General features: G+C 56.1%; 1 protein-coding gene across 9 annotated transcripts in view; it reads left to right on the top strand.

The window, feature by feature from the left end:
• Nucleotides 1–2253: 2253 nt before the first annotated feature.
• Nucleotides 2254–20358, top strand: part of RPS6KA1 (ribosomal protein S6 kinase A1) — a 41161-nt gene continuing 23056 nt past the window's right edge. Inside the window, exons 1-5 of one of the 9 annotated variants that reach the window (XM_036444256.2) lie at nt 2254–2498; nt 9859–9903; nt 17987–18103; nt 18359–18440; nt 18637–18696. In XM_036444256.2, the coding sequence (XP_036300149.1) occupies nt 2436–2498; nt 9859–9903; nt 17987–18103; nt 18359–18440; nt 18637–18696 (367 nt within the window). In that variant the 5' untranslated portion in view covers nt 2254–2435. Of the gene's footprint in view, nt 2499–6220; nt 6323–9858; nt 9904–15243; nt 15355–16999; nt 17188–17986; nt 18104–18358; nt 18441–18636; nt 18697–20358 lie in introns of those variants that run through there. The other 8 variants (XM_045584986.1, XM_036444258.2, XM_036444260.2 and 5 more) reach the window with 8 other exon arrangements.

The following is a 20358-nucleotide window of genomic DNA, read 5'->3' as shown; positions in this document are numbered from 1 at the left end:
TGGCATCTGTCTGCAATCTGTTCTGAGCCCTGAGTAGGATTACTAGATTCAGCGAATCGAAGCAGAACACCCAGTTAAATTTGAACTTCAGATAAACAACAACTTTTCAGTCCAGTGGGGGTTGGGGCCTCACAAACTCGTTGGGGGTATGGAAGAACTGGGTGATACCAACACTTAATGGTAATAATGGCTGCCCACTCTAGTCCTGGCTGCCTCCAGTTTAGATCTTGCTTTTCTCATCCAGGGAGGTGGAGAGTGAGTGAATTAGAGAACAAAGTTTGGGCCCAGGGTTGTCTCTCAGCTCTGCCATTTTCCAGCTGTGTAACCTTGAAGGTCCTCAGAGAATGAGATGACTGAATTCTCTGTTTCTTCTTCTGTACGCTGGAGATCATAACAGGACCAACCTCATTTGTTGTGAGGATTAAGTGAGGTTATACAGGTAAAGTGTTTAGAACAGTGCTTCGTCCATAGTAAATGCTATGTTAGTGTGAGCTGTAATTATCTAATCACACCAGACTGAATGTAAACCCCATGAAAGCAGGGACTTTGTTTTATTTATTGCTATATCGCTAGCATCTAGAAGTGGGCCTGGCGTGCAATTCATGCTCAGGAGGAGGGCCTGGCATGTAATATATAGCCATTAATCTTTACTGAATTAAAATGAATTTAGTCCTTAGCATATCCCTGAACGTTTGGGATTATATTATAATTTCCCTTTTACAGATAAGGAAACAGGTTGAGAGACATAAAACAAGTTTTCCAATGTTAAGGAGGTAGCAGACCTGGGATTTAAATCCAGATTTGTTGGGTTCCTATAGCTTTTTTTGCTAAAAACTCAATTCACGTCAACAGCTCCCCTGGGAACGAGGAATAGGGGAGCTCTGGATTTAGGAGAAATTCTCATTCACTTTGATTTTTGAAAATCTTAAACTGTTCCTGGCTTGCTGTGCAATTTCATCTTTCTGAGGCTGTCAACTAAGTGGTGGAGAGGATTCAAGGAAATTACATATTGGTGGAGGCTAGTTCACAGAAAGCCTTTATTTTTTAGAAGGCTTGAAGGCTTTTTTTTTAAAAAAAAGATCTTTTAAGTTGAATTTTAGAGAGTGAGGGAGAAGGAGAAAGGGAGAAGAAGAGAGAGAAACATCAATGTGAGAGGGAAACATCAGCTGGCTGCTGGCAATCCACGCCTGTGCCCTGATCTGAATCAAACCTGAAACCTTTTGGTGTACAGTATGTATGATGGATGCCCAACCAATTGAGCCACACCGGCCAGGGCCACAGAAGGCTTTTGACAAACAATCCTTTCCTTCCCCCAGCCTTAGAACAGTTTTGCAAGTAAATGGCCATTCTTCCCCACCTATGAACCTGCAAGCTCATCCCTCCGCTAGCCCGCATGTGAATAATTCTCACCACACCTGGACCCCTAACACTTCTTTAGATGGAGGCTGACTCTTGCCAGGGGGAATCCTCCCTGGCTTTTACTCCAAGTGCAGCCCACGTGTCCGTGCAGGTCCATCCTGGAAGCCTGGTCCTGGTCCTCAGAGGGGGAGCGACTCCAAACCAGCCCACATCTGGGCCTACAGCTGGAGAGATTCGGGGGAAACTGGGCTTGAAATGAGCCCTTCCCCCCTCCAGTACAGGTTGCAAAAAATGTGTATTAAGAAATCACTCTGGGGACACTGTGGGTTCTGATGGTGGTGACGGTGTTGGAATGGTGGTGACGGTGTAGGAACTTACCTGGAGCTGGATCGCTGAGATCCCCAGGGGATCCAATGTTGACTTCCGGGAGGGGATCCCTAGGGCCTCCTGAGGGGGGGTGGGGGAGTAGGAGAGTTCACGGGACTTGGGCCCAGGCTCCTCTCCAGCCTCTGCACGGTCAGGCCCGGCTTTCTGTGTGATGTGCGTGGGGAGCGGTGGGGGGGACACAGGAGGGAATGCCCTGTGAGGTGAAGGGACATCTAGGATTCTGAGCAAGGTGAGCGGAGAGACGGCCGTGGACCTGGCGGGGCCGGAGCAATCGGGGTGCGGGAGGAGGCCTGTGGGGGTGAGGGGGGTGGGACCAGGCTCGGGAGGGAGGAGCCAGGAAGGCCTTTTCTGGGCGGAGCGGAGCGCCCGGCAGGGGCTATGGCGGGGGCGGGGCCAGCGCGCCGGCACGGCCGGGGCGGGGGTCCGCGCCGGGAATGCCGCCCGCGGGGCGGGGCTTCCTTGGCCACGCCCCCGCGCAGGTAGCCAATGGGCGCGGCGGCGCCGGGTGACGGAGGGAGCCGGAGTGCGAGTGCCGCGGCGGCGGCGGCGCGGGCGGCCCTGCCGGAGCGCGAGGGTCTCGGAGCGGGGGCGCGGGGCGCGGGGCGCGGGGCGCGGAGGCGGGGACCCCGGACCCCGAGGCGGCGCGGCCAGGGCCGCCGGAGGAGCGCGCGCGGCCCGGCGGCGGCGCGATGCCGCTCGCTCAGCTCAAGGAGCCCTGGCCGCTCATGGAGCTGGTGCCGCTGGACCCGGAGGTGAGTGCGCCGGCGGGGGACCCGGTGGGGCCACCGGCGCCCGCGGCCCACGATCCCGGGTCCCCGCAGAGGCGGGGCAGCCCGTGGCGCCTCTGCAGTGTGCCCTCCGGTCCCTTGCCCCTTCCTCGGCTCCACCCCCCTCCGCCCCGGGCGTGTGTGAGGAAGGACAGTTCCGCCGGGCGCCGGCCAGGGGATCCGGTGGGGCGCCGAGCCCGGCCTCCCTCAGGCCGCTCACCTAGGACCCGTGCCGGGAGCTGTCGGGGCTTCCTCCTGAGCGCAGACGGGCGGGGCCGGGTGCCTGATGTCTGGGGTTCTGTGAGACAAGGATCGTGCCCCCCTCCGCCCCCCACCTCTCCTTGATGTCCCCCAGAGCCCTCCCCCTCCCCGCTCCTCCGCCGCGGACCCTGGGAGGATGGCCCCTGTGGCCTCCTGGCAGTTACGGGATGTGAGGTGACACCGCTGGTCTGGGACGGAAACTCTTGGTTTCTTTGCCCCGAGGCTAGGGCCAGAAGACGCTGGGTCCCCTGCCCCAGATTGCGGAGAAGCGAGTTGGAAAAGGCCCTTCGACCTTGTGGAGATTACTCCTGGAGGGGAGGAGGACCTTGGTGCCTGTTACCCTCTGGGGCCCCGTCGCCTGGGCAGGGCCCCTGGGCCCCTGGATGGCTTGGCCTCTGCCAGCCTAGCCTCTCCCAGAAGCAGCTCCTGCCCTGCTCGGAGGATTCTCTGGTGTCAGGCCCTAAGCATGCAGGAGGCTAGCTCTTCCAGTGCCCTTTGACCCCAGGGTCAAGGTCAAGCCCCTGAACCGACAGGTCAAGAGAATTTTCTCTGCAGCCTCAAGTTGGGATGGAGCAGGTGATACTCCCTTTGCGAAGGAGATGGGGGAGATGTGTAGGGAGGGTGAGAAGACCTCACTGAGCCTGGGAGCCTAAGGCGATGTCCCCCTGCCTAGGTTCCCTTCTCTCTTACCTGGGGCAACCACCGAGGGCCCTGCCTCTCACCCAAGGTGTGCTGCCCCTTTAAAGGGATGGTCATGGCTGTTGGAGGGTGGGTGAGGCAGGATTAGGTAAGCAACCTGAAGGCGCAATTTGGAGTAAATTGCTCTGGGATCCCTGCCACAGGGTTTTTACAGGCCCTGCGTGCTCTTGGAAGTTCCCTCGTGCTGACTCACCTTACACTGCCCTCTGCATTCCCTGTTCCTCCTTCCCACCATCCCCAGGCCTGGGTCACTGGGTCTGGGGAGGGCGCTCTGAGGGCGAGTCCTTCGCCTCGGCATACCCCGGTCACCTAGGCCTCTCTGGAGGGAGGGAGGTTGGGAAAGGCCAGGGAGGAACTTAACCCCAAGGACTTACCTGGGAGATAGGGAGGGCAGACTCCCAGGAGCCTGGTGCCCATTCCAGGGCACAACTTCCTGCTTCCCTGAGGGAATCCTGGGGCAGGGGCCAGGTTTTTAATAGGAAACTCCACTCCGTTTTGAATACTACTGCATTTGAATCCTGTGAAAGGAGAAGACCGGCTTAGTTCCTGGGATTGGGGCAGGAGGTGGGTGGGGGGTGGGGGGAGTGATTTCTCCAGGACCTTTACCTTGGAAATGCTGTGTGACCCTTAGTCAGTCCTTGGCCTCTCTGGGCCTCTGTTTCTCCCGTGGCCAGGGCTGGGTTTTTGCTTCTGCTTCCTGGGTGCAGAACCCTGGGTACTGCCGCCCATTCTCCCCCTCCCCCACTCCACGGAGGTGCCAGGCAACTGGATGTTATTGTTTGGGTAACAGGAGCCATGGGGCAGCCGGGGCACGGGTTGGGCTGTTCTCACCGGAGAACAGGGCCTCGCTGTTCTTCGCCCAGGTGACATGTAAGCGATACAGCAGCCTGACCTGCAGGTATAGGCGCTGCCTCTGGCTCCTGGACGGGAAGGAGATAGGCCAGGGGCTGGCGGAGTTGGTGGAGGCCTGGGATCGGACTGCCCTGCCCTCCCAATGACGCGCTGAAAAGGGGCTGCTGGGAGGCACGGCCTGGCTTGGGGTGTGGCCCAGGTGGAGCAGACTCGTTGGAAGTGTGGGTGAGGAGTCTGCTGGGCCTTCCTTGACTTTGCTGGAAGCAGTAACCTTGTCCGCAGGCCCAGCCCTGCCATCTACAGAGCCTTACTGTGTGCCACCCACCCAGCTTCATCATTAATTCTCGTATTTAAATAATTCTCAGGACAACTTCTCAAGGTTGGGACTGTAACCCCCATTTTCATATGAGACGACTGAGCTCAGAAAGATCTGGCCTGGGCGTTAATGTCAGAGTCAGTATTGGAACCCAGGTCTCTGGAGTGTGGGGAGGCTCAGGGAGGGGAAGAGCTGGGATCACACTGGCCCAGGTGGATGGTGCTCCGAGAGAGGCTCCGGATGTTGGCAGGCTCGCCTCATCCTGAAAAGCCCCTGTCCAGCCTTTGCCGAGGAGAGACTGTGCCAGCCAGCCCTGGCACCTGGCCCCCAGCCTCCAGCCTCGCACAGGGCTGCCAATGCTGGGCTCTGAACCCAGCTCCTGGGGCTGCTTCCTGCCTGCGGGACACGTGCTGTCTTTGTCCATCTGCTGCCTGGCTTCTCCAGACGCTGCCCTGGGCCCTTCTTCCCAAAACGGCTGCTGGAGTGGGGAGGAAGGATGCCTGGGAGAGCCTGTCTCAGACTTCTTGGGAAGGGGCACAGTGGTTGGGGGCCCTGGGCAACTGTCCCCATGAACTGTGCTTTTTGAGAAAGAGGGAGGAGGGTGGATCTCCATCCTCTTATGAAACTGAAGGGCCCTTTCTGTATCGGACTTTTTTTTGTGTGTGTAATATACTTTTATTGATTTCAGAGAGGAAGGAGAGGGAGAGAGAGATGGAAACATCAATGATGAGAGAATCACTGCCTGGCTGCCTCCTGCACGGCCCTTACCAGGGATCAAGCCCACAAACCAGGCATGTGCCCTTGACTGGAATCAAACCTGGGTCCCTTTAGTCTGAAGGCTGATGCTCTATCCACTGAGCCAAACCAGCCAGGGCCAGACTTTTTTTTTTTTTTTTTTAGTCTTCACCCCAGAATATGTTTTTATTGATTTGAGAGAGAGAGAGAGAGAGAGAGAGAGAGAGAGAGAGAGAGAGAGAGAGAGAAACATTAATCGGCTGTCCTCACCCCCTTCCCCACCCCATATGCATCCCGACCAGGGACTGAACCCGCAACCTAGATATGACCGGGAATGAAACCCACAACCTTTTGACGTACAGGATGATGCTCCTAAACCCACTGAGCCACCCGGCCAGGGCAGCTGTACTAGACTTTTTAGACAAGGTCCTTCAGTCAGTGTTCTGCAAAGTCATCATGATTGTCCCCTTCACTCATTCATTCAGCAAATATTTATTGCGCACTTACCATGTGACAAGAACTATTCCAAGCAACAGGATGCAGCGGTGTATAAGACACACCTGCTTTCATGGTATAGATGAAGGAACTGAGGCCCAGAGAAACGATGTGACAGACCGCAGGCTGGAGTGAGTGGCTGGCAGAGCTAGGATTAGCTCTGTATCTTTGTGGCTGCAGAGCTGTGTTCTTTCTGCCATCCATGCAGCAGTCAGGTCAGGACACATGTACCCTGCCTTCCCTGTGTGGACCCTGGCTCTGAGGGGAAAGATCACCTGTGGTCTTTTTTGTACTCCTCGTCTTTTCTCCAGGGATGCCATTCCCTTCTAGATCTCTGTATCAGCTCTTACAGATGTGGGGTTCCATGTGGATGCACCCAGGCCAAAGACCCTGGGACTGGAGGCAGCCACACAGGGCCTGTGGTCCCCTGAAGCACCCAGGTCCCTGCTCAGTAAGCCCACACCTGTAGATATACCCACTGCCCCCTCCCTCCCTTCATTTGGGAGGGGACTTTGGGTTATGGCCCCATGTCTGTTGCCTGCTAACTGAGGGACCTCATGGGGTCCCTTCACTCTCTGAGCCTCGTTTGGAAAATGGGAGTGGTAGGGCCTACTCTGGCTCCCTGCTCTCTTTGCTGGGTTGAGCTTGTATTTGACAGACTACATGTTGCATCTTGAGCTGGGTGTCAAGGTTGTGATGACACAGACAATCCAGGGCTCCTTCCTGAGTTAACCTGCAGCCTCCTCAGTGCGTGGATGCAGAGGAGAAAGGAAAGGAAAGCACTCAAGGCTGTGTGGACAGCTGAAACCAGTTAGGCTCAGTGGATAGAGCATCGGCCTGCGGACTGAAAGGTCCCAGGTTGGATTCCAGTCAAGGGCATGTACCTTGGTTGCGGGCACATCCCCAGTGGGGGTGTGCAAGAGGCAGCTGATCGATGTCTCTCTCTCATCGATGTTTCTAACTCTCTATTCCTCTCCCGCTCTGTAAAAAAATCAATAAAATATATTAAAAAAAAAAAAAAAAAAAAAAGGCTGTGTGGACAGAAGAGATGGCATTTGAAGCGAGTCCTGGAAATAGATCAGAATATGCCAAAACGACAAGGCATGAAAGTTTTCTTGGTACAAGAAGTGAGCCATCGCCGGGACCAGTTTTGCTCAGTGGCTAGAGCGTCGGCCTGTGGACTGAAAGGTCCCAGGTTCAATTCCGGGCAAGGGCATGTACCTTGGTTGCGGGCACATCCCCAGTAGGGGGTGTGCAAGAGGCAGCTGATCGATGATTCTCTCTCATTGATTTTTCTAACTCTCTATCCCTCTCTCTTCCTCTCTGTGAAAAAATCAATAAAATATATTTTTTATAAAAAAAAAAAAAAAAAAAAAGTGAGCCATCATGCAAATGCTTAGCAATATGAAATAAGCTGGCCTGTTCAGGCTCTCGGGTCGTTCCGTTTAGCTTCAGAATAATGATGACTATTGTTTATGGACCCAGTACATGCCTGCCGGGTATAGATATCTATAGACTATTTTGTTTGCTTCTTACAGCCACCTGATGTGGTACATGACACTTATCCCCATTTCACAGATGAGGACTGAAGCCCTATGAAATGAGGTCACCTCAGGGTGATGGAGGTGGTACGGAATACAAAATTTGAACCCACAAGGTTAGGTTCCAGAGCCCAGGTTCTTTTTTATTTTATTTTTCTCTAAATATATTTTCATTGATTTCAGAGAGGAAGAGAGAGGGAGAGACATCAAGGATGACAGAGTATCCTGCATGCCCCACACTGGGGATCAAGCCCACGACCCAGACATGTGCCCTGACCAGGAATCGAATGGTGACCTCCTGGTTCATAGGTCGACACTCAACCACTGAGCCATGCCGGCCAGGCCTGAGCCCACGTTCTTAATCACTTGTGTTGGGTTGTTGGGAATGATAGCCTTGAATGCCGTGCCGGGGAGCTGGGACTGTGTTCTGCAGGCAGAGGGAAGACATGGAAAGGTTTGGGGCCTGATACATAGCAAGTTCTCCATAAGCATTGAGTGAGTGACCGAAGAAATTAACGGCTCAAGTGCAATGATCACAGTTGAGTTTTAGGAAGGATGAAGGTTTGAATGGGGGAAGGCTGGGACAAGGGGCTGGTGGGTAGGCTGTTGAGACCATCTGTGGGAATTCAATCAAGAGTCTAGACTGCTGGGTGAAGTGGAGCTCAAACTACAGAAGCATCCTGCCTGCCCCTGGACCCTGGTCAACCTGGCCCTTCTCCCCAGGCTGCTGAGAGATGACAGCATGTGTGTGTGTGCATGTGTGTGTGGAGGGGCCCGCGGAACACTGGCCCTGGGGAGGATCAGGGGCATTAAAGAGGCTCAGGGGGCAGGATGTCCTGGAAGCAGTGGAGGGAAGCTGTTCCAGGGGCATGGAGATTATGTAATGGGCAGAGCACAGCTGTGCCTGCTGCTGCCAAGCAAAGCCACAGCTGCCCCGTGGACCCAGCCACTGGCTCCAGAGTCCTGCCGTGTCCTAGGCTGGGTCTTCCTTGCTGTTAGGAGCCTCTGTCTACCTCACCACACTCTTGCTGTGAAAGGAAGAGTGGGGACAGCTCCATTCAGCTCCCCAACTTCCAGATAAAATGAATCACCTTGCATCATAGGCTGGGCTGGGTTTGGTGTACTCTAGGGCAAGCATCATGCAAATCATGTCAAACTCATTTATTTAAGTAAACAAGGCATGCGGCCCGTTGGCTGCGAGTTTGACATGCTTGCCCTAGGGTGAATATGCCCACCTCGGTTTGAAGTCTGGGGCCTGGAAAAAGCAGGACTGCCCAGAGATTGGCCCCAGTGTCCACCCCTCTGCAGGAAGTCCCCTGCCTGGGATGCGGGCTGCTTTTTAATAGACCTCTTTTGAGCATCTCCTGGGTATCAGAGACCAACATTTGAATCCCCAGTTCTGTGACCTTAGGTGTCATGACTAGGCCCCTTGGTCTCAGTTTTTTCCTCTGCCGAATGGGCTAGCAGGGCTTCCCTTCCAGGGCTGAGGATTTACTGATGCCACAGGTGTGAGGCACTGAGCCCAGTGCCTGACATGTGGGAGGGGCTCGGGAGAGAGCAGCTGTTAGCATGGAGCCCTAATCTCTGCCCTCCTGGCACTCCCATTTGTTCGGAAGGGCAGGCCTGAGTGTAAATAGTCTCTGCAGCCCAGCTGGTGTGGCTCAGTGGTTGAGCATCAACCTTTGAATCATGATGTCATGCTTCGATTCCCCATCAGGGCACATGCCTGGGCTGTGAGTCCCATCTCCAGTGGGGGACGTGCATAAGGCAGCCGATTGATAATTCTCTATCATCATCGATGTGTCTGTCTCTTCCTCCCTCTCCCTTCCTCCTTGAAATCAATAATGATATTTAAAAAAAATAGACCCTGCAGTTTGACAAGTGGTACAGTGAAGGAATGCGGGGGCAGAGTGGGCCAGCAGTGAGTGATTCTGCCGGGCAGGATAGGGGCCTCAGCCGGGGCAAGGCCAGGGTAGCCACCGTCTCTGGGCTGGATACTTTCCCAGGCTTTGTCTCTTTCTACCCTTGCAGCACCGCTGGGAAGTGGCTGTAACCACCCGCATGTTACAAATCATTACAAATCAGGAAACGGAGGCTGCTTGCAGTTGGTACAAAGTTACACAGTTATCTCTGGCAGAACTGGCGTTGGGAGGAGATGGCATCTAATCTGGGCCTTCAAAGATAGACGTTTGCAAGCAGAGAGCTGAGGGAGAGTCTGGAGAAATGCACTACCTGGCTGGTGAGAGGCAGTTGCAGGAGGGCGTGGCGCCTGTGCTCTCGCTGTGCAGCTGGAGTTGGGAGACCCGTTCAGAACGCCTGCCCACCTCCATGTCCTCCCTAGCTATTTGAAACAGCCAGGGATGGAGGGAACCCACGGGTCCATCTTTGCTCTGTCCCACGCTGATAAACTCTGACAATGTTCCGTAATCTCTCTTCTCTCTTCCAGAATGGACAGGCACCTGGGGAAGAAGCTGGCCTTCGGTCATCCAAGGTGAGGGCGAGGGCTGGCATCCGGGGCCGAGTTCTGTGAGGGGAGCACTGTTTGCCTGGCCATGGAGGCGGGGGGGGGGGGGGGGGGCCTGCCCTCATCCCGCCTGGGTGTGAGAGTCCTGGCCTCTCCCTTCTTTCCCTGCTCAGCCTTTCTTCTCTGGTCCCTGCTAATCCTTGCGGCAACCCTGTGCATGAAGATGAGAGTGTGAGGCCGCTGGGTGGGAAGTATCCAGCCCAGAGGGTCTTAGGTGAGAGGACAGTGGCCCAGACAGGGTCAGAGCAGAGTCCATGCTAGAACTCTGCTTACCCATCACCCAGGCTAGGACACTTCCTTAGTTTATTTACTCTTGGCATCTGGGCTGACTGTGAGGAGAGGGCTGAAGGGTGTGGGCCTGACAAGGGCCTGGAACCATCTGGGCATGTGATGCTGGAGAAATGGGCACACAGACCGTTTCTCAGGGCTCCCAGCTCCCAGCCTGAGGCTGATCCCTCACCCCTGCTGTCTCTGCTTCCCCCGGGTTCCTCCCATACCCAATTGTGGGGGGTCACAGAGCTCTCCTCCCCCTTTATGTATGTATTTTATTGATTTCAAGAGGAAGGAGAGAGAGAAAAAAACATCAATGATCACAGAGAATCACTGGTTGGCTGCCTCCTGCACACCCACACTGGGGATTGAGTCCAAAACCCAGGCATGTATCCTGACTGGGAATCAAACCATAACCTCCTGGTTCATAGGACAATGCTCAAACACTGAGCCATGCCAGCCGAGCCCCCCCCTCCCCCTCTATTTTTCCCAATGTTTTTACTTGTTTTAGAGAGAGAGGAAGGGAAAGGGAGAGAGAGAAATATTGATTGGCGGCCTGAGGATCGATCCCACGACCTGGGCATGTGCTCTGACCAGGAATCGAACTGGCCACCCTTTGGGGCATGAGATAGCGCTCAGTGAACCAAGCCACCCTGGCCAGGCCTCTTCTCCCTTCTGAGTCTTAGCCTCCTCCTCTGTAAATTGGGGATAACAGTGCCTCCCCATAGGTGTGATGTGAAGGACATGAGATAGTCACTGCCTGGTGCACAGTGACTTCCGCACCAGCAGTATGGATGCACCAATGCCTTACTCAGCTCTTCTTCTTACCAGTGGCCACACCCTCCAGCCTGGGCACCAGGCCTGCCATAGGCTTGACCTTTGAGACCTACCCAGGGCTGATGCCCATGTTTGTCTTGACTCAGCCTCCTAAGATAAGGTTGCTGAGCTGCTTGAGGTGGGGCTGGGTGAGAGAAATAGGCTCTTAACTCCTCTTCTGGTAGTTACTGTGGCAGCCGGGGGCCACCAGAAGCCAGGCTGGTGGTGTGAACTGGGTTCCTTGGTTTGCTCAGCCCCATGTCTGCATAGTCTCCTCCCACAAAGTGAAGAACCAGGATGTACACATCTTGGAGCTTAGATTCTGGGGTTGCAGCTTTGGGGATGTTGGTGGTCAGTACAGCTTCTCATCCCAAAAGCTAGAGTGGCTGGTAGGGAGAGGACAGGAGCTTACCCAGTCAGGTAACCTACATTTACTCCCAAGCCTATGACTACAGCTCTAGAGCAGAAAATTCTGGAGTGGGGTGATGAGGCTGGAGATGGAGAGTGTGGGGAGAGCCTCGAATGCCACTTTAAGGCAGAGAAAGAGCTTAACACACACCTGGCACCACAACGGGAACTTTCCCTTTAGTTTTCACAACAGCCCTGGGGGTAGATATTGTTAATAATCCCATTCTACAGATGAGAAAATTGAGGCCCAAGGTCACATAGGTGGTGAGCAATGCGGTCAGATCTTGCTTGACCACACTTCTCCCAGCCCAGGCAACACTTTGTGCTGAAGAGGAAGAACATTGGGTCCCCCTGACCGCCAAATTCCATTATTCCTAGGAACCTCCTCATCATCATCTCTGCTGCCCCAGAATGTCACAGTATCCCCAATGCCCACTTCTGGGCTCAAACACCAGGGGGCGCTCAGTCCTGTGTTCAGGACCTCATCACTGCGTAGCGGAATGAGCTGGCAAAGAGCTGGTGTATCATTTGCTTCATCACACTTTCAGGGCACCCTGCTGTGCTCCCGGGGAAACCCAAAATGAAATCAACACCCCCCCCTCAGGGAGCTCTCAGGGGGCAGGTGGAGACAGGACAGCTATGCGATGGGCACTGTGATGGGGAAGAACACGACTGTGGGCATGCAGAACTTCCATTCTGTGCCAGGCCCCGTGATGGGCAGAGAAATGACCACCTTCCAACGCCCACATTTCTCTCAGTAGCAGGGTGATGTGAGCATGTCAGTGGCATCTGAGCTTAGGACTGAGCGTGGACCAGATGGACAGTCACTGCCAGGGATGGCAGAGGAAGAAACGTTGGGTGGGCTGTAGGGTACCAGGACATCTTCCCTATAGAGCTGGCATTTGGCGGGGCCTCAAAAGGCAGGATTTGGGCACTTGGAGAGAAAAGTGTGTCTTCCAGTGGAGAAGAGGGGGGAGGGGGACTTGGGAGACAGGCATTCTGAGTTCAGAATCCTGCCCTCTTTCCTGTTTGCCTCATAACCTTGGGTGAGGGTTTGGTCTGAGGCGCAGAGGTTTTTCCTGTACGAGACTGTCCAGAGGAAGGCTTGGGATGTGTGTATGTTAGAAAAATCTGACGAAGTGTGAGGCACACTGCTGGTGTTGCTATGCTTATTTATTTTATTAGTTTCGAGCAGAAAGGGAGATTTGGGGTTTAGCTGCCATAGTGTGGACAAAGTCTAGGGTGAGAGCTCCCTGGATCCGTTCAGAACCCGGGGTGCACCTGGTGTCCTCAGGCACACTGGGGCTCCATTCATCCTCCCTTCCTTCCTGGGGGTAGCCTGGGCACCCAGGCCCCCTCCCCTGGCCATCTCCGGAGCTGGACCCCTTTGAAGTGCCTGTGGGTCTATTTTGAGAGCCGAGCATCCCCCCCCCCCCCCTCTCTTCCTGTTTATGAAACCCTGATCCCTCCGGATCCCTCCGGCTCCCCTGGCCGGAGCTCAGGCAGGATGTGACTGGACTTGGGGAGCCTCAGGTGTTGGGGGGACTTCCCTTAGATTGGCTAGGGCAGGCTAGCCCACCCTCCCAGCACCTGGGACCCCGTGGCGGGGCTCGGTCCCTTCTCCCTGCCCAGAGGAGACGCGGCAGCAGTCAGACTGCCCAGTAATTCAGCGAGTTCTGTTGACTGTTCCTCTGCCTCTGTGGCCCGTTTTGCTTCTAGAAACAACATCTCGCTTTAACCTCTGTTTTACAGAGGAGGAAACTGAGGCTCAGCTAGAGAGAGCGTTTGCCTGGGAGCACTCAGCTAGCGAGTGAGCGGTTCTCCACTTCCCTCCCGGCACGCCTGGCCTCAAGCCTCTTCTCACCCCGGTCTCTCTACATGATGTGCCCTTTTCCCCCTCTTTCCTGCCTGGCCGACTCCTGTTCCTCCTCAGGGTCCTGCTGGGCTGCCCCCTCTCTGGAAGGCTTTCAGGCCTCACCCTGGCAGATAGTCGCCGCCTCTGGGCATCCACAGCACCTAACTGTCGCTCCGTCACCGGCAGTTGTGTTTTGTTATTATGTGTTTATTTTTTGAGCTACCAGAGATCGATGCAGGCATCTGCCTCAATCCGAGTGCTTCCTAGTGTGTGGTTCCTGACCCGGGGATAGAGCAGGGGCCAGGAGCTGGGGTGATGTCCACATGGGGGGCCTGCTGGCTGGCCGGCCTTGCAGGGAGGGCAATGCTGAAATGCTGAGGAATGCAGGCTTTGGAAGCAAGCAGACTTGGATTTTGCTGTTAGCTCTCTCCCTTTCTAACCATGTGGCCTCAGCCAAGTCACTTTCTGAGTTCAGGTCCCTCATCCCTGAAACAAGACTAAGACATAGGGCGTGGCAAGAGCCACACCAGCAATGATTGAAGGAAAGAACAGTCTTACCCAATAAAATGCTCACTTTATTGGAGGCCCAGTTCTCATTGTCACTCCATGCCAGTCCTGGCCTAGTACCTGAGGCCAGCTCCCCCATCAAGAATGCCTGCAAACTATGGACCCCTCCTCACCTGCCCAGGGGCATGCTGGGAGACAAGTCGGGGGACATCTGTCCTGCCAGAGGGGCAGTGCCTGGGAGGCCCTGCTCATGCTGCCCACCGGGGAAGGGGCTGTTGATACGTGTTAGGGCCGGGCGTTACCAGATAGGCTTGGGCCGTAGCTGGTGGAGGGAGGCCCAGGGTGAGGTTCCTGGGGACCAGCGATCAGGCGGGGTCTCTGGTCTTCTCGCCCAGCTGCCTTGTGGGAGGAAGTAAATAGAGGAAGTATCTATGGGGGGAATGGGCAGGGACCCAGGGCTGTGGTCTGGTGCCTGTCCTGCCTCCTCTGCCATCCAGAGGCCTCCCGGGCCCTCACATAGCCTTCAGCAGAGGCACTTCTGAGACCACTTCCTTCCTGTTGCCCCTTCTTGTGCCCTCGCCACAGACCATCTTCCTTTGCTTCTCAGGGACTCGAGGGTTGGGGAGCCTCAGGGCCGTCCCAGCCTTTAAACTCCTGCTGAAGAAGCTGGGGTGCAATGAGAAGCCCAGTCCAGGAGGCCTCTCACAAGCCCAGCAGGCAACATCAGACTTTTTATCGGAGGCCCGTGAGGACTGGAAGGGGAAGTCCGTGTGTACATGGGGGGGTGTTTCCACATAGGGGATGTCTGTGGAAATGGTTTCCGATCCCCGGCCTGTGTGTATGTGTGTGTGTGTGTCAGTTCCTGCGGGTGTACTGGGGTGAGTGATGTGGCAGGGTCACGTGCCAGGGGGCTGGGCCTGGTCAGCCCCTGCCCCAGGCTACCTGCTCATCTCAGACCTCTGGGTCCTTGCCAGGACAGAGCTACCCCCTTACCCATCCCAGGACTCTGGACCGTCAGGCTCTTCGGGGCCGGGCTGGGCGTGGCGGCGCCTGCTCTGTGGGGTGTCATTTCGGTGGGCCTAGCCATGGACTGGTCACTAGGGGGAAAGGGTGTCTGTGCTGTAGCCTGGACAGTTAGAGCCCAAGGCTTGCTGACCTCTGCCCTCATTCTCTCAAGGAATGTTTGTGGGTCCCAGGTGCCCACTGTGTCGGTGCCTTATCACCTGTGACTCTGTCTGTGTTCCAGTCTCCCCTCCTTAGGATTAGAGGAGACAAGTGTGTGTGTGGGGGGTGCCTGTCCCCCCCTCTCCCCAGTCATGGGCTTGGGGTCTACAATGTTCCCTCCTCAGCGAGGGAGCCTGACCCGTCTTCTGTCCCTCCTCCCTGCGGAGGGGGAAGTGAGAAGGAGGGGGTCAGGGACCCTGCCTTCTGGGCTAGGAAGGCTGAAAAAGCAGAAGTAAGGGGAGTAATGGGGCCCTCTGGCCACCAGCTTGAGCCCCACCATGCAGACCCCGGCAGCTTTCTCCAGAGTTGAGAGAGACTCGCTCTCCTGTCCCAGAAAGGTGAGCAGAGGGTTGGCCTGCCTCCAACAGTGTCTGTCACCGTAGCTCCGGGCAAGGAATGTGTTTGGGGTTCCCGGGTGACTGCCTCTGCCTTCAGGGAGAGTTCTCAGTCACAGACAGACAGACAGACGTGGAGGGCGGGGTGGGGTGGGCAGGGGTTGCTGTGTGGCTCTGCCTGTCCCACCCAGAGTTTTACGAGGAGCTGATCAGCTTGCAGCTTTTTGTGACTGTTCAGCGCACCAAGACGATGGGGTTGGCCTCTGAGGGTCCAGACCTGGAATGGGAAGTTCCCGGACTGACCCTACTGCTGAGGGAGGGGCGGGCTTGGATGAGAGGGCATGGCTCTGGGTGACTTACCTTCCCACCCCTTCCCGGCACTTGACGCCCGCCAACCGCAGGCGAGGCAATAACCAGGGAAGGACTTGGGTCCTGCCACCACTTCACTGTGAGCCTGGTGAGTCACTGTCCTCTAGGCCTCAGTTTCCTGTCCCTAAATGGGCATAGCAGCTTGTGGGATATTTGGATCAGAGTCCAAGTCCTCAGATTGCACTCAGAGGTTCCTCTCGGCCCACCGCCTTGGTCCTGGTCCCCCCTCAGACATGGAGGACTCAGAGATGGGTCTGCCACAAACACTGGACTGTCCTCCCAAGTGCTAGGGGTTCGCAGGGGACATCCTCTCCCCCAGGCAGACCAGCAAGAGCCAGAGCTCTGCCTCTGGGTCCAGGTCTGCTTTCTGAGTGTCTGGGTGTCTTTCCTGCCTGTGTGTCTGCCCTGGGTACTTGGGCCTCACTGACCGGCTGTCTCTGCTGCCCACTTGCCTCTGTTGTTGGGATCCTGTCTCTGTCCCTGCTTGGTGAGGGCCTGGCTTTACCTGTTGGGTGCATGTCACATGTTAGATGTCTGTTGGATCATGTCCTCTTCTGGTTTTGCCTCTTGAGTACGTGTCCCCATCTGTTGGCTGTAGGTCCCCATCTGTCTCTGCCTGTTGGGTCCCCATCTGTCTCTGCCTGTTGGGTTCATGTCCCAATCTACCTTTGCCTCTTGGGTGGGTCCCCACCTGCCTCCACCTGTTAGGTGTGAATCTCTGACCCCCTCCGCCTGCTAGGTATGAGTCTCTGTCCACCTCTGCCTGTTGGATATGTGTTCTTCCTACCTCTGCCTATCCATCCCTGCCTGCTGGGCATGTGTGCCTCTGGTCTCTGCCTGTTGGATGCCCACATACATCAATCTTCACCTGTTGGGTGCCGGTCTCTGCCTGCTGGGTGCCCCTCTTTATCTGCCTCTGCATGTTGGGTGCCTGCCTTTGCCTGTTGGGTGTCCCTCTTTATCTGCCTCTGCCTGTTGGGTGCCTGCCTCTGCTGGTTGGATGTCCCTCTTTATCTGCCTCTGCATGGTAGATGCCTGTCTCTGCCCTGGGTACCTATCTGCTCCTCGGCAATTGGGTTGGCATGGTGCTTTCCCTTTGCAGGCCCACAGGGAGAATAGGGCAGCCCTCAGCAGTGGGGGAGAGAGAGAGGAAGGGAGTGCGGTGGAGGGTGTAGGCCTGGAACTAGGAAACCACAGGCCCTGAGTGATTGGCGGCCCAGGCCCAGGCCCAGCCCCCGCCCTCACCCAGCACATCCGCCTTGGGCCTGGCCACCTCCGAGCAGCCCCGAAGGCTGCCTGCTCCTGCCATGGTGCCTTGGCCCTGCTGGGCGGATGGAGCAGGATCCCAAGCCGCCCCGACTGCGGCTTTGGGCCCTGCTCCCCTGGATGCCCAGGAAGCAGCGGCCCAGGATCAGCCAGACCTCTCTGCCTGCCCCTGGCCCTGGCTCTGGCCCCAGGCGGGACTCGGTGAGTGTGGCCGGATGGATGAGTTGTCCTGACTGAGGCCCTTGGTGCAGGTGCCCAGGCAGCCAGTTTGGCCTCAGCCGGGCTCTCCCAGCCCTGGCCTGGCCCTGCTGGGGGGCTGGACTCTGCCCAGACTTGCTTCCTGGGGAAGTGAGGCGGCACTTCAGGGCTCCAGGGTGACACCGGAAGATTGGAGGGACGGCAGAGGGTCCTAGAACAGCCGCCGCCTGGCGAGGGGTTTCTGGTAGATTTGTATGAAGGAGCTTCGGGAGGGTGGGGCCCGGAGTCTCTGGCCTTAATTGGCCTTCCCACCCTAATTGGCATTTACTGGGTTGGTCTCTGGTGACTTGTGGGTCCCTATGTACCTCAGCCTTGTCCTTCTTGCCAGTGGAACCCTGTCATCCATCCTGTCTAGGAACAAAAACCCAGTTCTGCCAACCCAATGTGAGAACAAACCCTACTTCCTATTGTGGCAAAACCAAAACCTTGACGGCAGGGGGATGGGCGGGCTTGGCTCAGCGTGGCCATGCCTGGGCATCCGTTTGGGCCCGAGCAGGCGGGAGCATCAGGAGCAGTAGGAGCAGTGCCCCATCTGACTGCACCTGGAGAGTCTGACCCCCCTGGCCTTTGAAGCCCTTTGGTACTGATGGATCTGGAGGCTGGTCTCTTCGGGGCAGTTGTCTGTGAGGGCCTGCGGGGCCCTGCCTGCTGAGGTCTGCTGGGAGTGGACTTGGAAGGGGGTCATGCCCTGTGCTTGCCAAGATGGGGCTCACCGTGCCCACCAACTCTATCTCTCCATCAGGATGAGGGCGTCCTCAAGGAGATCTCCATCACGCACCATGTCAAGGCTGGCTCCGAGAAGGCTGACCCGTCCCATTTTGAGCTGCTCAAGGTTCTGGGCCAGGGATCCTTTGGCAAAGTGAGTCCTGAGCCCACAGCTGGGAGGGCAGCACTGGTCATGTCCGGGGTGGGCATGAGAGCTCACCTTGGGGCTCTGAGGACCAGAGGGCAAGGGTGGATGGGTCTGAGGGAAGACGAGAGGTCATCTTAAGACCCAGGGAGGGCAAAAGGTCAACATGGGGCTCAGGGAAAGGAGAAGCAGCCTGGGATCTGGAGGATGGGGGCTGGGCCCTCCCCAGCCCCTCCCCAGCTTCTCCCACAACTGCCTTCTCAGGTCTTCCTGGTGCGGAAGATCACCAAGCCCGACAGTGGACACCTGTATGCCATGAAGGTACTAAAGAAGGCAACACTGAAAGGTGAGTGGAGGGCCCTGGCCGGGAGCTTGGTTGGAGCATCATCCTGATGTGCCAGGGTTGCGGGTTCATCCCTGGTTAAGGTGCACGTAGGAGTCAGTGGGACCATGAATGGTGGAGCAGCTGATCGATGTTTCTCCCCCCTCCCTTCCTCTCTCTCTCTCTCTCTCAAATTAATAAATAAAAATTATTTATCCAAGCTGGGCACAGGATCAAGGGAGACAGACCAGCTCTCCAGGGCCTTGCGTCCGATGGGGAGGTCAGCCACCCCTTACCTCTCACCCCACCTTAGAGAAAAGACAGGGTCCGTTCAAAATAAGACTTCCGGGGTTAACTGCATCCCCACTCCCATGCCCCACACCCAGTGCCGATGACATAACTGGAGGCGAATGTCTGGAAGGAGGCAGGTGGGTGTCAGCGCGTCTGTGGTGGGGCCTTCAGATATCAGCGCCAGGTTGCTTGGGCAGAACCCTTCTGCCGGCAGAGTTACTTTGTGGTGTTAGGAGAGTCTGAGGGAGACCTCTCAAGTGAGGGGTGAGAGGCCCTGAGTGGGTAGGATAGGTTGAGTCAAAGCAGGGCCACAGAGATGGATGGCAGAGAGGTTCCGCAGGGAGCCTGAGGCAGGGCTAGGATTCTAGGACTTAGGGAAGGCATGAGGATAGTTGGTATGGGCTTTGGGCTGGGCAGTGACTCTTCGACCAGCCTGGGAGCCATTGTGGCCACCGACCACATGCAGTGGGCCTGGGGAACGGGGGTCGGGGGGGGTGGGGAAGCGGGTTTGGAAGTGTTAGCCTTGGGGACATTACAGTGTTAGTCTTGCGGCCCAGGAAGGGCTGTTGGTGGGATGATGTAGCTTTGGTGCCCCAAGGCCAGCCTGCTAGGGTGGGAGTCTTTCCCCAGGAGGGATGGTGGGGGCCCCCTGAGAAGAGAAAGGTGATAAGACGTGGTTCCTGCCTTGGAGAGGCTGAGCAGCCTTGCAGGATGAGTTGGGAGTTCTCCGGACTGACAATGGGAAAGGAATGGGACCCCAGGAAGAGGAACTGTTTGCCGGAGCTATACTGTAGGGGCGGTTTGAAAATGTAGGCGTATTTGGGAAACAGTGACTGGACTAGTTTACTCCGGCATGGTAGCTGTCTTGTCTGGTGAGGGAAACAAAAACATTAAAACAGGGTGAGGCACTGCTAGCTCAGCTAGACAAGTTCAGGAAGACTTCCTGGAGGAGGCAAGGCCTAAACTGAGTCAAAGAAGAAACTGTTGATCAGAATTGCCTAGGGACTTTTTTTTTTTTTTTTTTTAATATATTTTTATTGCTTTCAGAGAGGAAGAGAGAGGGAGAGAGAAACATCAATGATGAGAGAGAATCATTGATTGGCTGCCTTCTGCACACCCCACACTAGGGATTGAGGCCGCAACCTGGGCATATGCCCTGACTAGGAATTGAACTGTGACTTCCTGGTTCAACCACTGAACCACACCAGCCGGGCGGGACATTTAGTCTTTAAGAAAAAGTAGTATGTGGGGGCTGTCTGCTCAGACCCATGAGTCTGAATTTGAGGCCCCAGGAATCTGCCTTTATAAGTAGCTCCCTAAGTGACTATTCTCACCAGCCCCAGCCTGGCATTGGGGATTTTAAAAAATATATATCAATATTTTATTGATTTTTTACAGAGAGAAATGGAGAGGGATAGAGAGTTAGAAACATCAATGAGAGAGATACATTGATCAGCTGCCTCCTGCACGCCCCCCACTGGGGATGTGCCTGCAACCAAGGTACGCGCCCTTGACCAGAATCGAACCCGGGACCCTTCAGTCCACAGGCCCATGCTCTATCCACTGAGCCACACCGGTTTCGGCTGGCATTGGAGTTTTTTACGCCAGATGGGAAGGGGGCTGGTGAAGGTACCCTGGGGGGCCCTCGGGG

This window comes from Pipistrellus kuhlii, unplaced genomic scaffold, assembly GCF_014108245.1.
Source record: "Pipistrellus kuhlii isolate mPipKuh1 unplaced genomic scaffold, mPipKuh1.p scaffold_m20_p_2, whole genome shotgun sequence".
Classification (NCBI taxonomy): domain Eukaryota; kingdom Metazoa; phylum Chordata; class Mammalia; order Chiroptera; family Vespertilionidae; genus Pipistrellus; species Pipistrellus kuhlii.
The sequence above is the reverse complement of the archived record's forward strand: the minus strand, read 5'-3'. Positions and strand labels throughout refer to the sequence as shown.